The sequence below is a fragment of the Papilio machaon genome, chromosome 28, assembly GCF_912999745.1.
Source record: "Papilio machaon chromosome 28, ilPapMach1.1, whole genome shotgun sequence".
In the NCBI taxonomy this organism is placed as follows: Eukaryota; Metazoa; Arthropoda; class Insecta; order Lepidoptera; family Papilionidae; genus Papilio; species Papilio machaon.
In genome coordinates this window covers 1,391,305-1,405,539 of record NC_060013.1, presented here as the reverse complement: position 1 = coordinate 1,405,539, position 14,235 = coordinate 1,391,305, and the positions used below count along the sequence as shown (strand labels likewise).

The window sequence follows — 14,235 nt, the reverse complement described above, 5'->3', positions numbered from 1 at the left end:
TAAGTAAACCATAATGAAGTAGTTAGAGATTCTAACCCTCTTAGACAACCCTTTTGTAATATGTAAAAGATGGGTAGGGGAAGTATATTTCATAGGTACATAGATTTATAGGAAGAGGAAAGATAAGTATTGAAGTTTCAAATATCTTGACCGCTCGGAACATCGTATAAGTCGCTGCGCAGATCTCTCCAGGTAGTACGGAGTGTTCATCGAAGCTCCGCCCGTGGCACTAGAGGATGGCAACTGAGCTTAAAACCCCTCATAAAATTTTAATGGGTAAAACCCCACATAACCTTATTCCCCCCAATAACAGGGTCTCTTTGTTAAGACACCCCTGATACCAAAAAAGGCAGATGACCTTGAGCTGTCAAAAAGATTGAAATGAGACAGAACGCATCTGCACCTCTTCATCTTATTAATAATAGTAATAAAACTTTATTTCAGACACATGGTCCATACAAAATCAACTTAGAAATTAAAAAATAAATAAATAAAATTATAACATATGTAGACGTGTTCACATAGCTAATACGGGACAGTCCAAGCCCGCTCTATCAACAATGAGTTGCAGGTAGCTGTTGGCGCTGCATCAGGGATTAATGTCTATGGTCATTTTTCTTCCAGAAAAGAACAGTGGCAGTGTAATGATGGTAATTGTATCAGTGTTGACAGTATTTGTGATGGTGGTACTGACTGTCCGGATGGTAGCGATGAAGTTCACGCCCTCTGTCGGAAGATGAGGTACTAACTATGGGTATATAGTACATATTGACGCTGGAAAGTGTAAACGCTGTAACCCCGAAAGTATGAACTTTACAGGAGAGCCAAAAAATGATAACTCGTGAGCTGATACGTCTACAAGCATGCGGTATTTAGCAATGTTGTGTAGTTTGTGCTAACCTATAATAAAATCATTATCTTTTGATAATGGTTGAAATTATTAACGTGTGAAAAACATATTCGCGATTTCAAGGGTTACAGCGTTTATGCTTTCCAGCGTCGATATCGTCATCTCTGTCATTATCTTTGACAAAACAGAGATAACTATATGTTTTAAATTAAGATTTAGGTCTCAGAAACCCACGGTACAAGTATTTGCAGGTGTCCATCAAATCTCTTCCGTTGTACTTATGGCGCGTGCGTGTCGGGTAATGCCCCTTGTAACGGTCGGGTCGACTGCGCTGATGCCTCTGATGAACTGAGTCCTATTTGTAGAACCAACAGTGATGAAATCAAGTAAGCCTTACTATCTTTTTTAACTGTATTAATATGGCTCAATTCAAATAGAAAACAAATTAAAATGTAATAGTTTATGAAGGGAACTAGCATTAGCCCGCGACTCTATCCGGAATTAAAAAGAATTTAATAAGTAGTCTATGTGTTCTTCCAGACTATGTTCTACATTTGGGCCAAATTTCATCAATATCCGTTCAGCTGTTTCGGAGATACCTTCAAACAAACATCCATTCATTCAAACATTCACATCTATATATATAAAAGAAAGTTGTGTTAGTTACACCATTTATAACTCAAGAACGGCTGAATCGATTTGACTGAAAATTGGTGGGCAGGTAGCTTAGAACCAGGAAAAGGACATAGGATAATTTTTACCCCGTTTTCTATTTTTTTTTTTTTTTTATTCTGCGCGGACGGAGTCGCGGGTAAAAGCTAGTTTATAATATTAGTAAGATAAAGCCATAGAGCTTTTTCAGTCTGTTTATGGTAGATGGCGACAACTTCAATTGCAGATACGCCACACTTTTAGTATGATAATGTACTTAGGAATTGATAACCTTGAAAATTATTTCAATTTAACTTCTCTAGCTTTTTACAGTGAATAAAGTAGCGATTGTCTTGATCCTCTGATATTATATGCGGTCGAAAGGTGGTAGGTATGAACTTATTTCTTCTTCTTCGGGTGTCATCTCCTATAGGATATTGGCGACCGTCATCTCAATTTTAATTCTCGACATTACTGTTGAACACAGTACTTGTGCTCTTATAACACCACTGGCACAGATTTTAGCACAGTAGTTTAGTAGTTTATCCTCTCTGAAGACACACACAACACACGTCTGTAACCCAGAAAGGTAGACAGAGATCACGCACATCCATTTTTGGTGCCAAATGAACCTCCGCAATCCACTTTCTCTGATCTGAAAATACTGATAGTAACCATGAATTTGTTCTAAATATAATATATCTTTTAGATAGTTCTTGATTTTTTTCTAGTGGTCAATATAAATGTATTAATGGTCAATTAATACCAGCTGAGAAGCGTTGTGATGGTATACAAGATTGTAGTGATGGTTCTGATGAGACAGTCAGATCCTGCGCCGCCATGTCCTGTCTACCTTATCTGTTTCAATGCGCGTACGGCGCTTGCGCAGATCAAGGTGCGGAATGTAATGGAGTGAGTATAATTTACTGTGACTCTTTTATTGATTGTATTGTTCGAACGAAGTTCCTTATCGCGCGTTGTGAAAGGGGGCTAGACGGAAAACTTTCTTACGAAAAGTTGTTAATAACCCCCTTATTAACAAACAAATAATAAACTAATAACACTGTAAGGAACACCTACAAAAATGCGATACCATAGGACATAAGACAGATATTTTGGAACGAAGTTCCTTATCGCGCGTTGTGAAAGGGGGCTAGACGGAAAAAATTCTTACGAAAAGTTGTCACGACACTTTTTGTTATAGTAAGTATGTTAACGACGAATGACGCTACTTCACCATGGCAACGACGTGACAATATATAACGAAAATTCATAGAAATAAAATGTAGTAATTCTTGTGAAGACTTAAGTTTTTTATTCATAGAATAAACATTGGTTCCTTCACTAATTAATCGAAAGGAACTTCGTTCCATTCGGGTGTCCCTTGACACTTCTCAAGTTTTTTTTTGTCTCTATTTTTTCAAAGCTAATGTGAGAAGTGATAATATGGTTAACTGAAAGCTCTGAGTAGGTGGCGCCAGTGCCAAAAGTACGCTGTCATCTGTCAAAGTTTTTAAACGTCATTCACGCGTCGCGATCTTTTTTATATTAATTAAAAATTTATTCCCTATTGACTGAGTCGGTATTCAAAATAGCTCCGAAACAAGCAGCCGCATTTTTACCTTTAAAAAATGTCTTTTTTTGACTTTTTTTGTGTGAAATTCGACGGGAATCGTTGCTATGATTGTATTTCACAGAGTACTTCTATATATATAAAAGATAGTTGTGTTAGTTACACCATTTATAACTCAAGAACGGCTGAATCGATTTGACTGAAAATTGGTGGGCAGGTAGCTTAGAACCAGGAATAGGACATAGGATAATTTTTACCCCGTTTTCTATTTTTTATTCCGCGCGGACGGAGTCGCGGGTAAAAGCTAGTTTTATATAAAGTAAAGTGTTTTTTGTATATCTGTGGTATATTTACTCCGTTGTAACAACAGTTGAAAACTGATTTGATTTTCGTTCAGAAATTAATCAATTTGTTGTAATTTTAACAGAGAAACGATTGTGCGGACGGTTCTGACGAATCGAGTCTACTTTGCGGCAAGACAACACCTAAAACAATTCCAAATACCACGAAAAGCATCAATACACCAAAAGCAACCACACCCAAGACTACAACAAGATCTACTGCGTGAGTAAAATAAAAAACAATTTACTAACTGTTGGGTTTCTAAGACCAAAATACCCATTTAAAACATATTGTTATCTCTGTTTTGTCATAGATAATGACAGGGATGATGATATGTTTTATACAGAGATTTTGTTCTCAGAAACCAACAGTTATTATGTACAATCGGGGAAACTAGCGGTATTCCATCTTAAAAGCGACAATCGTTTGGACATTTCATAAGCATTGAGACGATACTGAAACAATAAACAATAGGAAGCTTTTAAATGTGTCTGTACAAAAAGTACCTTCGTTTGCGAAACTCTCTACTTTTGTAAGAAAGGTTGAAGTTTGTTTCGTTGCAAGCATTTTTAAGAGTAACAAGGTCATAGTCAACGCTGACACAGTGCGGGTTGACTTCACACATATCTTTGAATTTCTTCTCAGATATGTGCAGCATCACGATGTTTTCCTTTACTGTAAGAACGTCGGGTAAATGTACATATGTAAATCGAGAATCGAAAAACACATTGGTACATGGCGGGTTTCGAACCCAGGACCTGCAAACTGCAAGTCAAGTGCTTAACGTCTGAACCACCGACGCTCCATGTGACACGACGACGCTCCATTATGAGTAAATGAATGTTTTTAGCCGACTTCAAAAATAAGGAAGGTTATCAATTCGTCTGTATTTTTTTAATCCACAGGACTACAAATAACGTAAAGTCCAAATGCAAACTCCCAGATTATCCTCAGCACGGTACATATATTGTAGTAGGTACACCTAACGCAGTACCTGGTCAGATCTTAAACAAGCCTATTTTAGAAGTCACATGTAACCCTGGATATGCTTTAGATGGTCAAAGTAGTGTGTATTGTTCTGATGGAATTTGGTCAGCAACGATACCAAGATGTGTTTGTAAGTATATATAAAAATATAAAAGATAAATAAATTATTGTATTTTAGGTCCACATATTTTGATAATTGTATCACAGTGGAACTTTGAGAAGCGAGAGTCCAGAGATCATGATATTTTTCTCGCTTTTAGAGTTTTCTCTCTAATTAGAGTGTCTCGGCGAGGTTTAAACTAAGTGCCATCTGTGCTCTCGTTCGTAAAGTTTCTCGCTTATGGAGGTCGTCCGTCTGGACAATAACTCTAGCTTATAGAAGTTTCTCGCTCATTCACTTCTCGCTTATCTAGGTTCGACTTTAATCAAATTTTGTAATGAAAAAAAAAATGGTTTCTTGATTTAAATTGCGATTAAATATGTACTGATAACCTCAAAATGAATGATAATTTTGTCAAAATTTGAAACCTTTAAATTATAAAACCAGTGCAATCTACATCATCATCTACCGGGCCTTTTCCCACTCACATGGGATCGGCACACAAGGTTTTATAAACCTTAAAGTTTTGGCTTAAATTTTACGGCAGGCCGCCTGCCAGTCGCCAAACTTACTTTGGAATGATATACATAGATCTTTCTTTACTGTACACAAAAAAAAATATGTGGTGGACCTAAATAAATAAAAAACTGTTTAACAATTGGTTTCTGAGATCAAAAATCTCTGCATAAAAAATACAATCATCTCTGTCATTATCTTTAACAAAATTTGCATGTCTTTTGGTCTCAGAAACTTGTGGTTAATTTTTATTAGTATTACAAGATTTTCGATAGATGGCGTTCTTTAATATTATAATTTTACCAGCTCAATGTAAGATGATCAACAACCCAACAGTCTCGTATCAATGTAATATAGTTTATGGTAATAATACGAAGAGTTCGTGGCCATGTCGAGAATACGAACTAGAAGGTACTAGTGCTGTTGCAACTTGCAAACAGAATTACCATTTGAAAGATGTCGCCCCAAAAGCGAAATGTGTTGATGGACAATGGGAGAAACTTATTAAATGTGTACCAGGTAAGAAATCTTATTTTAAATATTATAAATGCGAATGTTTAGATGTTTGAAGTTATCTCCAGAACGGCTCAATGGATCTTAATGAAATTTAGTACAAATGTAGAACATAGTCCGGAAGAACACATAGGCTACTTTTTTAATTACGCGCGGACATTGTCGCGAGCAGAAGCTAGTATGTAAATAGTCAGAACTAAATGTTCCCGTGCTTCATCCGCATTGAATGCTATTTATTTTTGTTACACAGAAAAACTTTGAACTTTGACTAAATTAAAATTCCGAAATTACAACGAAGGCCTTCGCCATTGGCTAAGAAAAACCGTTACCATGGCAACCATCTTTGCTGCTATTGGCTTGCAATTGTCCGTTTCTCGCATATTTTTTCAATTTACTCACCCCTTAAGTACAATAGCGTGAAAATATATATCCTAATGCATGTCATAAGTATAGGGCTTTTTATTACAAAAAGAATTATTCAAAAATATACTGTGATTACTTAGATTATGCGTGATAAAGAACGTTACTTTATTACGTTAGTAGTAGATATAAAGGTAATTCTGTACGTTATATTGTTCTAATAGTAACGTAATAGGTAAGGCTAAGGGTCCTTCAAGAAGCGAGCATATATCTTTCTCTAAGACCGGCAACACATCTGTGGTTCCTCTAGTGTTGCGGATGTCCATGGGCGTTGATGATCATTTCGGTCTTTCCCTCCCTTGTTTCCCCCTTCTCTTATAAAATAAAAGGCTAAAAAGGCGATCTATTCCCTCAATAGGACTGTAGAAGACTTTTAGAGGTTTTACTCAAAAATTTATCAAAAACAATTACTTCGTAACTATCGTAAAGTTATTTCAAAGTATCACATCAATAGTTATCACAGACTAGCTTTTACCCGCGACTCCGTCCGCGCGGAATAAAAAAAAATGCACACAAAATAAAAAAGTTCCTATGTTCGTCTCCTAGTTCTAAGCTACCTCCCCATCAATTTTCAGCTAAATCAGTTAGACCTATCTTGAGTTATAAATAGTGTAACTAACACGACTTTCTTTTATATATATAGATATAGATATATTATATAAGAAGATAATAACAGTTTAACTTGAACATTGGAAACAACGCCATCTATATATTTAAAAAAATAATATTTTAACTGTAAGAGATTTACTTGTAACTACTCATATTATTTGTTTCTATTATTATTATTCCATATATTTATTTCTTGTCTAATTTTATATATTTTTCTTAATAAAAATTTAAACAATATTAAAAAAAATATAGAAAATCTAAATACGTCGGCAGCGGAGCCTTGGGCCCAAGCTACCGGCGGTTAGGCCTCCAGAGACAGAAACCTCCTCACAATGCGTGCCGTGCTCAGGAGTATTATTATTATTATTATTATTATATTTTAACAGAATGCGGTACTATAGTACCTAAAAGCACAGCGTTAGTAATAGGGGGTCATGTTGCTGAAAGGGGGGAGTTGTCTTGGCATGCTGGGATTTACACAGGAGCGAGACAATACGAGCAGATCTGTGGTGGATCACTTATTAGAAGAAGCACTATTGTCTCTGGTAAGTTCTTCAAAAAATTGACATTTTGAATGGCTACAAAGGTCGTAAAGAAAGTCAGGATTGCGTAAAAGGATGCGTTAGAAGGGAGCGAATTCTGATTTTATTGTTTATAGATATATGAAATAATAAAGTGCTGAAACTACATAAGAAATATCTATCCTTAATTTACAAAAAAAAAACAACTTACAGGCTCTAATAGATGAAATATTACCATCTATTGGTTTTATTTGAAAAGAAACAGTTTAAAATTTTTAAACAAACTCTAACCTTAAATATTACATTTTTTTATTTTACAATATACTCAAAAATATCGGTAATAGATGTAGCAACTCAAAAAAAAAATGTAGGGAGTGAGATTTGAACCCGATTTTTCTAGCTTTTTTTAGATTTTTATCTGTCACGTTGACTATATGTGTTATGTGTCAATGTTATGACACTCCGGGGAAGAAGATGAATCAAAATAAATGACACTTCACTTGTCAAAATCGGTTCGTTCGTTTAGACTCTAGACCAGTGATTCTCAACCTTTTTTTTTGTTACGGCACATATTTAACGATTTCAAAATTTGGCGGCACACAAAGAAAAAGATAAAAATTATTTACTTACTACAACACACTACATAAATACTTTATCGACGCGTATTTTTTTTCAACTATTTGGATTTAAATATATATTCAAAAATATCAAAAATATCTTTCTTAAAAATATCTTTCTTTTTAAATGATATAATTTAATAATATTAACATTATTATATATTTGCAAAATTTGGCGGCACACTTTTGAAATTTGGCGGCACACAAAAGTGCCGCGGCACAGTGGTTGAGAATCACTGCTCTAGACAGTTACATAAAAACAAACTTACACGCGACAAAACATTACACCCTTTTCAAATGGGCAAAAATACAGGATGATTATGATATCTCTGTGTTCTAAAAACTTCGTCATTACTTCTTTATTCTGTGTAAATTTTGACAGTCGAGTACTTGGTAGTGATGCAACGGAAGTGTCTTACCGGAACCAGAAACGGAAACAGAGGTCAAAAATAAATTTTAGCAGAAACGGAAACGGAAACGGAAGCGGAAACAGAAGTGTAAATAATAATAAAAAAACATATTTACAAAATTTTTTTTTGGTAAGAACAGTTTGTATTCGTTTTTAATTTATTAAGGCATTGGATATCGGTGTCCTTTAGCCTTCAATATATGTATTTTTACTGTGCTGCAATAAGTTAAAATACGTTTTTATTTTTTTAATTTATTTTCAGGAAACAAAATTACACTATTTACAAATTAATGTTCGCCAAACGTTCGTTCGACAAATATATTTCTTTATTAATACATTCACTGCTGACCACTCGGATCCGAGTGGGCAGAGCTATTAGTAGCGGCGCCTCCCCCTCGGATCCGAGCGAGAGGCCCGTTCACTTTGTAGTAGCCAGTAAGCCGCCGGCGTTTGAAGCGAGTCCATGTTGCTTTGTGTGGCCACTCTGGCAATATAGTCAACTAACGAAAAAGAGTATTAGTTTCATTCTTACAGTGTTGTAGTGACCACGTTCGTACGGAGGCAAACATACAAATATCTTGTATCACATGAAGCTAAGGCTGAACTTTATGTTATGTATGTATATTTTTTAAATATATGTATGTCCTGTATGTGTGTACGTGTGTGTGTATACGAGAAGATAAAAGCTGGTTTTGATTAGTATCCTTACATGTTTTACTCAATATTCTGGAATTTCATGAAAAACTTGACTTTGTCAAAATCTTGTAACATATGAACAGAAATGCAATCGTGGAACAAATATCTACATATTAGTGAACTAAACCATTGCCATCCCTAGCGCTCAAATACAAAAAACATTATTAATTTATCTATATGTTCAAACACTCCCAGACATACTAAATAAAAATTCACCATAAAAAGTTTTGGCTCCCAGCTGTTACATTTTTTATTTTGTAAACAGTGAATGTGTTAAGTATCAAAAACACCAAATCTAGATTACAAAAAGATATAATTATTAGGCACTTGACTTGCAATCTGCAGGGCCTGGGTTCGAATCCCGCTATGTACCAATGTGTTTTTCGATTTAGATATTTACATTTATCCGACGTTCCTACGGTGAAGGAAAACATAGTGATGCTGCCTGCACATATCTGAGAAAAAAAATTAATGATATGTGTGAAGTCAACCCGCTCTGGGCCAGCGTGGTTGACTATGGCCTAGTCACCCCTAATTTGGGGTAGGCTCCGAGCCCCTCAGTGGGGATGTATAGTGAGCTGATGATAATAATGATGATGATATATTACATGGTTATCACTTATTCAAAAGTACATTTAATAACTCGTAAGTATGAAATAGGAACATTTTGCCAGTTGTCAAATTTTATATGGACAACTACTAGACAGTTTACTCCAGCAAGAGAAACTGATTGTTTCAAACAGCAGCAGAAAATATTACGCGCTTAAATTCACGAAAAAGTACGTAAACAAACAAATGCGACAAGTGCCGAAAGGCCGCGTACGGACTGCGCGTCTCGCGCCGCGCATTTGGATCTCTCAGCCGTCGTAAAGTTCCGTTTTATCTCCGTTATAAAAGTTGCGGAAACAGAAGCGGAAACGGATGTTGAAAAGCATGCGGAACTTCCGCACTTGCGGAAACGGAAACAGACATCCGTTGCATCACTAGTACTTGGTCGAGCTTTGTTTGGAAAGTTCTGAACCTTACAAGTTTTTTGATGTAAAACATCTATAGGCTCACTTGTAAACCGAATTGTTGGCGACGCTTGCCGTGGCGACGGGTCGTCACGCTATACTAACTAGATCTACAGACTCTTGGTCTGTACTCTTTTTTGTACATAAATATAGGAACATAAATTACAATAGTGAATTCCTTCTTTTCTTTTATTTTTGTCAGACGCTATCTTTGCAATGTTATACTTATATGTGTACAGTCTCCTCTAATCTAATCGAATCTCATAAAATCAAAAACAATAGTTATTAATATTATTAATATATTTATCAAAAAATTCAGCTGCTCATTGCTTCTACGATGACAACAAGGAGGGTATGAAGTCAGCGAAAAACTTCGCGGCTGCTGTTGGGAAAATATACCGCGCTTGGAATGACCCTAGAGATAGAGACCCTCAGAAAAGATATGTAAGTACAAAATGATCTCTTTTATTTGTTTATAGATGGCGGTGTTATTAATTTGAAATTAATAGATTTAAAATTCTGACTATTTTACTATTAAATGAAAATGAAAAGTTATAATCGTACAAAGATATCTGAATCAATAAGAGAGTATAGAAATTGGCATAAAATAAAAAAATAAAAAACTTGAGAGGTGTCAAGGGACACCCGGATGGAACGAAGTTCCTTTCGATTAATTAGTGAAGGAACCAATGTTTATTCTATGAATAAAAAACTTAAGTCTTCACAAGAAGTACATTTTATTTCTATGAATTTTCGTTATATATTGTCACGTCGTTGCCATGGTGAAGTAGCGCTCATTCGTCGTTAACATACTTACTATAGCAAAAAGTGTCGTGACAACTTTTCGTAAGAATTTTTTCCGTCTAGCCCCCTTTCACAACGCGCGATAAGGAACTTCGTTCCAATAAACTATGAAAAGGATCTTGTGACACTTATTTTATATTGACAGGAGGGCGTTAGTGTGCCGTCATGACTGAGTTTGACTTATTCCCGCCAAGCAAAGATATACTTGTCGGTCTATATTGATAAATTATATTAACACATGTCACTGACTGACAATGTTATTTATTGATTGGATTTATTTTGGAATATTTCAATGTTTAAATTGATGATACCAACATATATTTTTTAATAATCTGTTCACAGACTTATAATTATTTAGATAGGTTTGTTACAATTTCAATAGAGATTTAAAAAAAATAATACAATACGATTATTCTTTATAAATTCTTAATTATGTAAAGTTTGAATTTATTTTACATCTAGAAGATAATATTAATTTATTCCTTTTAAATTAATTAAATGAAAATAAAATACAATCCTTTTAAAATAAAAATAATTTAAACTTAGAAGATTAAGTACAACGCCATCTAATTTAAAAAAAAAAACTAGTATTTAAAAATATTTTTTTTTCACCACTGATTCAGGTAAAAGAACTCCACATCCCAGAAACATACAAAGGTTCAGAGAACAACTACCAGGACGACATAGCATTAGTCATAGTAGACCAGCCATTTACATATACTTCATACATACGACCGGTCTGTCTAGATTTCAGGACAGACTTTGAAATGGAGCAACTACGACCTGGTAATATGGGCAAGGTATAATAACTTCTAGTGTATTAATAATTTTAATTGATGTGAGGTCTTATGTACCTCATACTACCGTTATGAGTTATCGACCTCACATTTGCTTGATTTAGCAACAGAAATTTAAATGTAAGTTTTAATACAGTACACACGTGAATCCAAATCTACGCTAAGTGACATATTTAGTGGCTACTTAATGATTGTGAATCTGACAGTTTCAAAGTCCCCAAAACTCCATCTTAATATGAAATCTTTGTGCTTATTTTTAAAAAATCGATTATTCCTTTGCGACGAAAAACTCAAAAACTACTCGACCGTTTTGAAAAATTCCTTCACTGTTATATTACGCTTTTTTTACACAATAACATAGGCTATATCTTATGTTTACATACTTGTGGTCTGCTATTTGTCTAAATTCAATCTTAAATTCATAAGAATAGCTTCACGCACATCTCCACAATACCTGTAACTATGGGTTTGTGACACCTGCCACTAAAATCATCCCCATCATTTTTTTTTTCATAAAACAGTGATAAAAATATGTTTTAAATGAAAGTTTAGGTCTCAGAAATCCACAGTAACTGCATAAATTTTCATCTGTTTGCAAAATTTCCCTAAAAAATGGGTACAAAGTGTTTTTATCACTAAGGTTGCCGGTTGGGGTATGAAAGACACATCAGGTCATGCATCTGATGTACTCAAAGTTGTAGAACTGCCTGTAGTTGAATTCAACGTGTGCTGGGAACGAGCGCCATTTGAATTCAAAAGTCACATAACCTCAAATAAATTTTGCGCGGGTTATTACAATGGTGAGTATAACAAAATAAAGTCAATTTGAATTTTGGTTCATAAAAAATGTTTCATAACTAGTTGCCTTCGACTGTGTTCGCGCAAAATTAAAAAAAAAAACTTAATAAGTAGTCTATATGTTCTTCGAGACTATGTTGTACATCTGTGACAAATTTAATTAAGATCCGTTGATCCGTTCCGGAGATATCTTCAAACAAACATCCATCCATTTTTATATGTCGCTTAAAAAATTAGCTTTCCATTTAAGACTTACTTGATCTCATCTCACAATTAACAAAAATAACTGAAAAAAAAAATATAATAGTAGCCGTCATGTAATTTGACATTTCTCGGTTCCTATGTAAAATAACATAACTCAATTTTTGAATTATTCTCACAGGTACAGCTCTTTGTAAAGGTGACAGTGGAGGTGGTCTATCTTTCTCGGCTACAGAATTCGGTGTAATCCGATATTATTTAAGAGGTATTGTGTCAACTTCACCCGCAGCTTCTGACCAGGATTTATGCAATGCATTGACAGTGACTACTTTTACTAAAGTTACACTGCAAGAGGCGTTCTTTAGTGATTACCTCCATGAAGAATATTAGGTTTGACATCTCACATCTTCTATGTTAGGGTTTTTTTTACTTTTAAAATAAGGAATTTTGGGTATTTTTTTGAGGTTTTTTATTACTAGCTGTTGCCAGCGACTCGTCTTAAATTTTTTCTTGCAGATTAAATAGAGTAATGAATTTTAAAAAATATGTAAAAAAACTTAATAAATGTATCACACAGGAATCGTTAATTTTTTTGGGATCGAGGTTATCCTATGCCATACAATATCTTTAGGCTCTGTTCTACTTCTGTGTTAAATTTCATGTATATTCGTTAAGTCGTTCCGGAGTTATCTAGTAATTATATAAGTTAATACATATTTCTTCATACTTTCTCATTTATAGAAGGATCGCTATAACTTGAACATTGTTAAGTCGATATCTTTAGGATGTAGAAAAAAATACCCTTCTTTCAATTGAACCTTCAAATATTCGATATCTCGAATTATTAAGACATTGTAATTTGAACAAAATATTATTTCCCTGAGTGAGCATTTAAGTATTTGAAAAAAAAGTTCACATGAGTGCATCAGCTACCTTTCACTTCCAAGTCCCGTCAAAATCGGTTCCTTAGATTATCCGGAACAAAGGCAGCCTTGCGGAAATGCAAAGATGTCAAAATTTTTTTCTTTATCATCAGCAATGTAAGTAGTACGAAATATAATTTATTTTTCAATATTACATACATACATTCCAATTTTTTTTATATGTGTACCGTATAAATCGTACTTCTAAAATCCAAGTCGAAGTAGGGAAAATATAATTTATTACTAGGAATTCCCAGTCAGTATTTGACATATTTTATGAAGTCAAAGAATCAATTGTTTGAAGTTTTTAGTTATTTCCTCTAACAACGTCAGGCGTCCGGATAAAGCCTGACATAGGTAGGCGTTTTGATTGCTTGTCCGGCCAAAATAAACGGTTTTCGAGCTTTTGTTAGGCTTTTTACATTTCCCAAACGAGAGTGTACCTATTAATACGGAGACAAAATCCTAAATAATATAGGGTGTCCGACCATTCTACCTAAATGTCCGGCCAAACTGGCTGGTCTGTCCTGCTAGTTTGGTGACCTGACAACCCTACCTCTAACACACGACATATCGAGATTTGTTTCATAAACCAATAGTAAAATACAATACGACACTTTTCCTGAATCTTTACAGTTAGTCTAGACACATTACGATAGGACGGTATTCACGATTTACCGGTGACACTGTGTATTCCCAGGTATCGATTGCAAGTCTGACCTAATTATAAAAAGTTCTTGCGTGACTAAACATTGCAACTGACTTTGTTTGACATGCAATTTAAAAAAATAAGGCTGTGTAAGAAAAATACAAACAAATCATTATATAGTCATTTATTCTTATATTAGGTAAATTAATTATATTTTTTGCATAATTATTTTTTATAAAAAAAATG

The 14,235-nt window shown here is 34.5% G+C and overlaps 1 protein-coding gene across 1 annotated transcript; it reads left to right on the top strand.

Moving 5' to 3' along the window:
- The first annotated feature begins 236 nt into the window (after positions 1–236).
- Positions 237–12,815, top strand: LOC106709401 (modular serine protease-like). The gene is made up of 12 exons (XM_045684850.1): positions 237–314; positions 572–741; positions 1,102–1,236; positions 2,233–2,413; positions 3,502–3,638; positions 4,322–4,449; positions 5,326–5,538; positions 6,948–7,106; positions 10,137–10,261; positions 11,245–11,421; positions 12,059–12,218; positions 12,599–12,815. The coding sequence occupies exons 1-12, from the start codon at positions 237–239 to the stop codon at positions 12,805–12,807; spliced, it is 1,872 nt and encodes a 623-aa protein (XP_045540806.1). The 3' UTR covers positions 12,808–12,815.
- The last annotated feature ends 1,420 nt before the right edge of the window (positions 12,816–14,235 follow it).

What these genes read in the sequence shown, in the direction of transcription:
- LOC106709401 (XM_045684850.1), top strand. Translation starts at nt 237, where the DNA reads ATGGCAACTGAGCTTAAAACCCCTCATAAAATTTTAATGGGTAAAACC. An exon ending in GCCCTCTGTCGGAAGATGAG is followed by an intron (nt 742 to 1,101) that starts GTACTAACTATG and finishes AAGTATTTGCAG; the next exon opens with GTGTCCATCAAATCTCTTCC. An exon ending in TTGCGCGGGTTATTACAATG is followed by an intron (nt 12,219 to 12,598) that starts GTGAGTATAACA and finishes TTATTCTCACAG; the next exon opens with GTACAGCTCTTTGTAAAGGT.